Genomic DNA, 7,344 nt, shown 5'->3' with positions numbered 1-7,344 from the left:
ACCCTTCGAGCTCTGCTGGACCGCGGCGGGCTGCGCCAGCATCTCCCTCCGAGCGGGACGCCTCGCACAGCTGCGACCTTTACGTTTGCATACGGAGGCCTGGCAACAAAACCTGAGCTGATCTCTGGCACCCTTCGCTCCTTGAGGCTCGACTTTCACGTGCTGAGAGAGCCCTTTAAAGTGAGTATTTCACTAAACCCGAGGGGAATTTTGATAGCTGCCTTTATCTGCGCATATTGCATTTGTACTAAACTCGAGTGAATTTCAATGGGTACCCTTATCTGTGCATATAATGAGTGTTTAGGCCTATTGCGTGTGTGCGAATCGATTCAAATATTGTAGTAAACCTCATTTAATCGCTTTGTGGATGCCAAATTAATCGATGATTAGTTACTGCTAAATTCTTGTGATTTTCTCCTTGCTGCAAACCAACCCTAAACTGCTGCTAGACATACGGAATCCTTAGACATAAACCATTGACCAACTCTGGGACGAGGAGTGGGTCCGCATGGAGGCTCCTCTCTGGGAAGTTTAGAAAGCCGGGGGGCCGATCTGAGCCTCGTGCCTCAACGGGAGGGCTCCCTGTACCCCCTTCTATTTTCTTCTACCTCAGTTCTCCCCTCTGTGCCTATTCATGGTGCATGGTGGGATGACTGCCATGACTGGAGTGCCACGATGGATGCCTACAAGCTCTTCAGAAGGGACAGGCGAGGAAGGAGAGGCGGTGGGGGAGCTCTGTACGTTAGAGAGTGGTTTGATTGTCTAGAGCTCAGTGATGGTAACGATAAGGTCAAGTGCTGATGGGTAAAGATCGGGGGAAGGCCAACAAAGCAGATCTCCTGGTGGGAGTCTGTTGTAGACCCCCCAGCCAGGATGAAGAAACAGATGAAGCATTCGACAAGCGGCTGGCTGAAGTCTCACGATCTGCCCCTGCGCTGGGCACTGGTGAGGCCGCCCCTCGAATGCTGTGCTCAGCGCTGGGCCCCGCACCCCAAGGCGGCCATGGAGGGGCTGGAGCGTGGCCAGAGCAGGGCAGCGAGGCTGGGGCAGGGGCTGGAGCACAAGGCTGGGGAGGAGCGGCTGGGGGAGCTGGGGGGGCTCAGCCTGGAGAAGAGGAGGCTGAGGGGAGCCCTCCTCGCTCTCTGCAACGGCCTGAAAGGAGGCTGGAGCCGGGGGGGTCGGTCTCTGCTCCCCAGGAACAAGCGATGGGACGAGAGGGAACGGCCTCAAGCTGCGCCAGGGCAGGGTTGGGTTGGGTATTGGGGAAAACTTCTTCCCCCAAAGGGCTGTCAGGCCCTGGCCCAGGCTGCCCAGGGCAGGGGTGCAATCACAGTCCCGGGAAGCGTTCAACCCGTGTGGATGTGGCGCTTAGGGACAGGGTTTAGAGGTGGCCTGGCAGTTAGGGTAGCGGCTGGGCTCGGTGACCTCAGAGGCCCTTTCCAACCTTAACGGTTCTGTGATTCTGCTCCGTTCACTTAAGAAGCGATGGGGGAGCCCGGCCATCGAGGCGGCTTAAATCGCGCTTTTATACATTTCTATTAAAATCCCTATTTGCAAATCTCCTTGAGGGCGATTCTCCACGCGGCCCGACCGCCCCCGCCTCCCCGCCCGCAGGGGGCGCCGCCCTGACGCCGCGCCCACCGCGATGACGCCCGCCTGCGCGCCGCGAGGACGTCACTAGCGCGCCGGGTGGCGAAGGACACGGCGCCCGCCGGGCCGAGCCGAGCCGAACCGAACCGGGCCGGGCCGGGCCGCAGCGGGAGCGGGGCCGCCATGAGCGGCTACAGCGAGGACGAGAAGCTGCGGCTGCAGCAGCTCCGCGCCCTGCGGCGGCGCTGGCTGCGGGACCAGGAGCTGAGCGAGCGGGAGCCCGTCCTGCCGCCGCGGCGGCCGGGGCCGGTGGCCGCCTTCTGGGAGCGGTTCCTGCGGCCCGGGGGGCTCTGGCGGCAGCAGGTGAGCGGCGGGCGGGAGGGCGGCCCGGCCCCGCCGCCCCCGCGCCTGACGGCCCGGCCTGTGCCCCGCAGGTGTTCAAGGCCTACCAGACCGGCGGCTTCGTCCTGACGCGGGTGCTGGTCCCCGCCTGGATCATCCTCTACTGCCTGAAGTATCACGTCATGGTGCGTGCGGCCCGCCGCCGAGAGGGGGTTCGGGCAGAGCGAGGGGCGCTGGGCCGAGCCTGGGGAGAAGCCCCCCGGCAGAGAGGGGGCCCGGTGCGGCACGCAGCCCCGCAGGGGTTGCCTCAGCCTGCTTCAGCCAATACCGCTGGGCGCGGTGGCTCCCCGTCGTCTGCGCGCCGCTTGTTTTCCCTCGCTTGTGTGGCACGCGTAGGTGGCTTTTTGGTCATCTTTTACGGCAGCGACCAGCTTTGACCCTGCTGCCTCCTGCGAGCCGCAAAGCCGGGTCTGAACTGTTGCTTTCCTGAGGATGGGTGACCCTGGGGATAGCCAGCGGCTGCTGGGGCAGGGAAGGGGAGCGGCCGACGAGGGGACAGGCCTTCTGCTTGGGCAGCCTTGTCTTGCTCGGGAGGTGTAATTTCATTAGCCTCGGGCATTTCTTTAACTGATGGGAAGAACCCGGCTTAATGAGCCTTGTGCTCAGTAGAGCTTGTGTTTCAGAAGGGTCGGCATCCGCGTTTGGGAAATCCTTTATACTTCATCTGGGTAACGCTCCTTTTTCCTTACCCCTCCCTCTCTTGTCCCCCCCTCCACTTCCAGAAAACGCCGCACGGAATTGTTATGTCAAATCCACGGGTATTCCCAGTAAGTCCATTACTACTTGTTTTATCTTCCAGCTTGGTAAAACAGGCAGAAAAGGGGTGGCGTGGGGAGAAGCGCAGGTTTGCGCAGGGAGAGTTGCTAGAAGGATGAGCTGGGTGCTGTGGGCAGGCTGCCCTGCAGCAGCACCCTTGCAGTATTTTTGAGCACTTTTCACCCTGTCCGCAGAGCAGAAAGCCCCTGTTTCAGTGCTGCCTCCCGCCGTAGCAGCAAACTTTCCAGTGCCTGGCTGAGAGCGCTGCCCGTCCTGGGCGGAAAACACAAACGTGGCCTCGCGGGATCTCCCGCAGCGACTGGGGCAGGTTAAGCGCTCACAGACCACGCAGGGAAGCTTTCCTGTTTGGTTCTGAGTTTGCCGCTTGTGCCCAGTTTCACGGGAAGCTGAAGCGCTGGGTCCGTCAGGGCACGACATGCTGGCGAAAGCCACGGCTGCGCGCTCCCGCTCCCCCAGAAAGGGGCAAGCCCGGCTGCGCGCCTCTCCTGGTTTCGCTAAGAACAGGTTGAATGGAGGCGTTAATTACTGCGCGTCTTCGCGCAGGGGTCTGGGTGTTCGGCGCCTCCGTGAAAGCGCGATTATTAACGCGCGGAATGACGGGAGCGGTGATCAGCAGGGGTGGGGAGGAGTTCGGTGCTGAGCCTGGCGGTTCCGGCCACGCGAGCGTGGTCCCGGGCGTCCCTGCGGGCCCCCCGCGCTCAGGCGTCCCCGGAGAGGTGGAGTCATGCCTCCCCAGCTGGGGCTTTGGTTGGTGAAGCGGAGGCTGTCGGATCGGCCTTTACTGGTTTTCGGACTGCTCTGAGCCACGACTCGTCGCTTGGTGGAGGGAGTCAGTGGGCAAATATTCTCATCTAAGTTCAGCTCTGCTATTTCTGCCAGTTGCACGGGTTTTTTTGCATAACATCTGCCTAATTGTGCTTTATCTAAAAGAAAATTATAAAATAGTTCCATCCCTAACAACCACGTAGCAACATACGGAAGGTCAAGCTGTGGGCTTCTGACTTCGGCCCCATTACTGGCTTGAGTTAGGTCAGCTCCGTCGGCCAAGACAGTGCCTGAAGCTGTAACAAACAGCAGTTTGATTTTTGAGGGGTTACGTAGCTCTTCGTGGGTACAGGCCGTGGGTTTGGGGAGTCACCAAACGCTGTGTTGAAGGTGGTTATGCAGTGCTGTGAGTCCAATATACGTTTTTAAAACGATGTAGTCTCCAAATGTTTGGCTCCTGTTCTGGAGCTGAAAAGAAAGGGGTAAAGCAAGTACAGATTTCAGATAATTTCACGGCGATGTTGTTTCAAAATCCTGGGAAATGCTGAGCGAATGAGAGTGAGTTGTAGTAAGATTTTTTTTTTGTCTAGAGGTGGGGAGAGCTACAGCTTAAGTGGCAGACTGTGCCGCGTGAGGGGAGAGCCCAGGTGCGGGAGGAAACGCTCACTGTCCTCTCATTCCCTCAGGGGGACAGAATTTTAGAGACGGGAGAAATTATTCCACCTCTGAAAGAAGAACCCACCGAGCACCACTGATGGGTAAAAGCCGATACCCTCCTTCAGCGAACCAGGCGAGAACTGCAACTGCTTTCTCTCTTCTATAAAAGAGTCTTTTTTCTGCATCGCCTCAGCTTTTCTGTCATTGACTTTCTCCTTAGTCCGCATTATTCCAGTCGCTGCTCATGCGGGAGTGTCTTTTCCCTCCCTTGAGCGGTATTGCGAAGCCCTGGTGATCTCCGACCCCCCTTCCTCAGCTTTTTATCTGACCCGGCAGGATCTGGCAGCAGGACAACGTGGGCCGTACAGCAGCGGGAGAGATGCTGCCGGTCCCAGGGGACTGTGGGCTGCCTTCAGCCCTTTCTGGGCTGGAGTTTTCCCGCCCTCGCTGGCCCCACGAACCCGGGGCTCTTCATACTGGGGAAGACTGGTCCCTAATCAAGCGCTAAATCTTCAAGTATTTTGGTGGCTGCTTTGGGGATAGCAATGACCAAACCAGCAATCCAGAGGGTAACCTGAGGCACGTAAGGGGAGGGGCTGGGGCAGAAGCCCCTCGCGGAACCGTGTGTGACCAGTATAGCCAGCGTTTGTGAGGTCAGGGTGACGGGCGGGACCCCCTCTGCTGGCCCGGGGGCAGCCAGACCTCTCGTAGCCCCTCCGGCACGGACTCGCACCAACGGGGCCATGGCCAACGCGGGGGTGAAAACCCTCCTGCAGTCGAAGGAGATGAGGGAGGTTATGGACCCCACCTCGGGCGCCCGTGCTCTGCCCGCAGCCCCCAGCTCCCTGCTGGGCCTGGGTGCCCCCCAGGCCCTCGCCAAGCCCGTGGCTGTCTCCCTCCTCGGGTAAAGGGCAGCTCAGGGTGGGACAAAGTGGAGGGGCAGTTGTGGGCTGGGAGAGGGCAGTAGGATCCCGCGGGTCATCACTGGGAGGCTCGGGGGGCACTGGGGAAGCTCGAGGGTCTCTGGGGGGGTACAGGGGCTGTTGGGGGGCGCCGGGGAAGGTAGAGAGTCGGGGGAGACTGGGGAGTTAATGGGGGCTATTGAGGGTTCTCAGTGGCGATAGGGGGGCAGTGGGGCTAGTAGAAGGGTTGTGGGGGCCACGGCGGGGCTGAGACCTGTGCTTCTGCCCCATGGCCCTGGGGGTCCCTGTCACACCTCTGCCCCACGGCGTGTCAGTGCCCCCAGCGCGGAGCTCCCCAGCAGCGCTTCGCCCCCAAACTGCTGCAGCCTGAAGCGAACCTTCGCCTGCACCAACTTGCTGCTGCTCAGCCTGGCCGAGCCCGATGACGCCGCAGAGGAGGAGGAGGAGGAGGAGGCTTCCCCTGGCCCCCGCCTGCACACGCCGTGCCCCACGGATAGCGCCCAGCCCGCCGCCCCGCCGGTGAGTGACTGCTGGGGATCCCCACCTCCCTGGGGTCCCCTCACACCCCCACCCCACTAATGAGGGCCTGGTTGGGGTGCCCTGCATCTCCAGGGTCCCCCCGCAAGGCTTGTGAGGGACTGGGGACCCTGACATCTCCTTGGGACACCCCCGCACCCATGGGGATCCCTGATACCCCCAGGGCTCCCAGAGTCCCCCAGGGAAGCCCCGACACCTCTCCCTCTCCAGTGAGAGACCCCACAGGACAACAGGGTAGTACCCCGCACACCCCCACAGCTCTTAGCACCCCCAGAGCTACCCCTGATCCCCCACATCCCTGGGTTGTGGGGCCCAGGTGGCTGCTGTAGGCCACAGACCGGGTCCCAGGTCTCAGGACTGGCGTGGGTCAGCCCTGGGATCACCTGGGCGTTTCGGAACGGATAACCCTCCCTGCGTAGAGGGAATGGATCTCTCTCCCTCAGTCAGGGGGGGTTTGACTGTCACAACCCCACCAAAAAATACAATACAGGACACGGAACGTGGCCCGGCGCAGTCGTGGCAGGAGCATTCATCACCACCGCCTCACCCGTCCCACTGAAGAAGACGGCACGTGGCAGTCGGCGAGCAGGAGCCGTGAGACGCCGTACCGCTGACGGGGTGCTGGGCTGTGCAATGAACGTGCCTCTCAACAAATACAGCGTGGCTCTTCCCTTGGGCGCTCCGGGCCTCAGTTGTACCTCTCAAAATCTTTAAGTCTTGTTTCCCTCTTGGGCTAAACGTGGGTGATGCGTTATCTCGACAAATCAAAACTCGTATGGGTCTGTATGATACCGTTCCCTTAAATGCCCTCTGTTACACCCCCCCCCTTACACACAGGAGTAAGGGGAGTACACCTCTACGTAACTTCCCTTTGAGATCCCTACCAGCTAAAAAAATACTAGAACCACTGATGAGTGATAGAAGCACACCTATATATAATACATATATTATATATTTAGTCAAGAGTTCTGGTTCTTTGCACCTGTCTTGTTGCAAAAAGCCTTCCATTACAACAGCTGAAGGACCCGTGGAGGAAGACCTCCTCCCAAATAGGTGAGGGACCATAAGCCCTGGGCCACGACTTTCTGTCCGGCTCTTTGGAGAGCCATCGGGACCTCCTCCTCCTTCCTCAGGCTGCAAATGAGAGGGTTGAGGGCAGGTACCAGGAAAAAGCCACGTGCCAGCCCCAAGCTAGGGTAACCTGGAGGCTGAGCAGGAGGGGGACACTCATTAAAAGCTCCGTGTCTCGGGAAACGAGGACTGGAAGGCCCCCGAGTGGCTGAACGCGCTAGCCCTTCTCTCTCGCCCGACGCGCCTTGAGCAGGAGCCGCTGGTTCCAGCACTGGCTGCAGGAACTCGGCCAAGAAGCCTCCCTGTGCGTCCCCCGCTCCTCAGCGACGCTGGCTGTGCCGCCCTCCGTGCGGGGCTAGCTGGGTCCGCTCCACGGCAGCTCCCGGTTTCTCCCAGCCCACAGCGCATCCCTTTGCGCACTAGCTCACGCTCAGCACTGGGCAAGCTCATCTACTGCAGGAGGAGACGCAGGACATGGAGCCATCTCGGCGCCTGTTCGTACAGCAGAACCCGTGAGGATTCGCACGGCGTTTGCTTGTTGGATCTCGACTGTGCAAGCCCACGGGGCCGGCCAGGCTGCAGCCCGGGGCGCTGAGAGAGCCGGCTGATGCTCTTGCGGAGC

The 7,344-nt window shown here is 60.4% G+C and overlaps 1 protein-coding gene across 2 annotated transcripts; it reads left to right on the top strand.

The window, feature by feature from the left end:
* The first annotated feature begins 1,689 nt into the window (after positions 1–1,689).
* On the top strand, positions 1,690–6,937 carry NDUFB6 (NADH:ubiquinone oxidoreductase subunit B6). Of its 2 annotated transcripts, XR_014228175.1 has the most exons (6): positions 1,690–1,953; positions 2,025–2,117; positions 2,715–2,759; positions 4,221–4,292; positions 4,528–5,633; positions 6,142–6,937. XR_014228175.1 is itself a non-coding variant. In XM_082311983.1 (4 exons), exons 1-4 carry the CDS (start codon positions 1,774–1,776, stop codon positions 4,287–4,289), a joined length of 387 nt encoding a protein of 128 aa, XP_082168109.1. In that variant the 5' UTR covers positions 1,690–1,773; the 3' UTR covers positions 4,290–4,375. The 2 variants fall into 2 exon arrangements, 1 of the variants encoding a protein (XP_082168109.1); XM_082311983.1 differs by lacking the exons at positions 4,528–5,633; positions 6,142–6,937 and having other exon boundaries at positions 4,221–4,375.
* The last annotated feature ends 407 nt before the right edge of the window (positions 6,938–7,344 follow it).

This window comes from Platalea leucorodia (genome assembly GCF_965183815.1).
Source record: "Platalea leucorodia genome assembly, chromosome: 5".
Classification (NCBI taxonomy): domain Eukaryota; kingdom Metazoa; phylum Chordata; class Aves; order Pelecaniformes; family Threskiornithidae; genus Platalea; species Platalea leucorodia.
The sequence above is the reverse complement of the archived record's forward strand: the minus strand, read 5'-3'. Positions and strand labels throughout refer to the sequence as shown.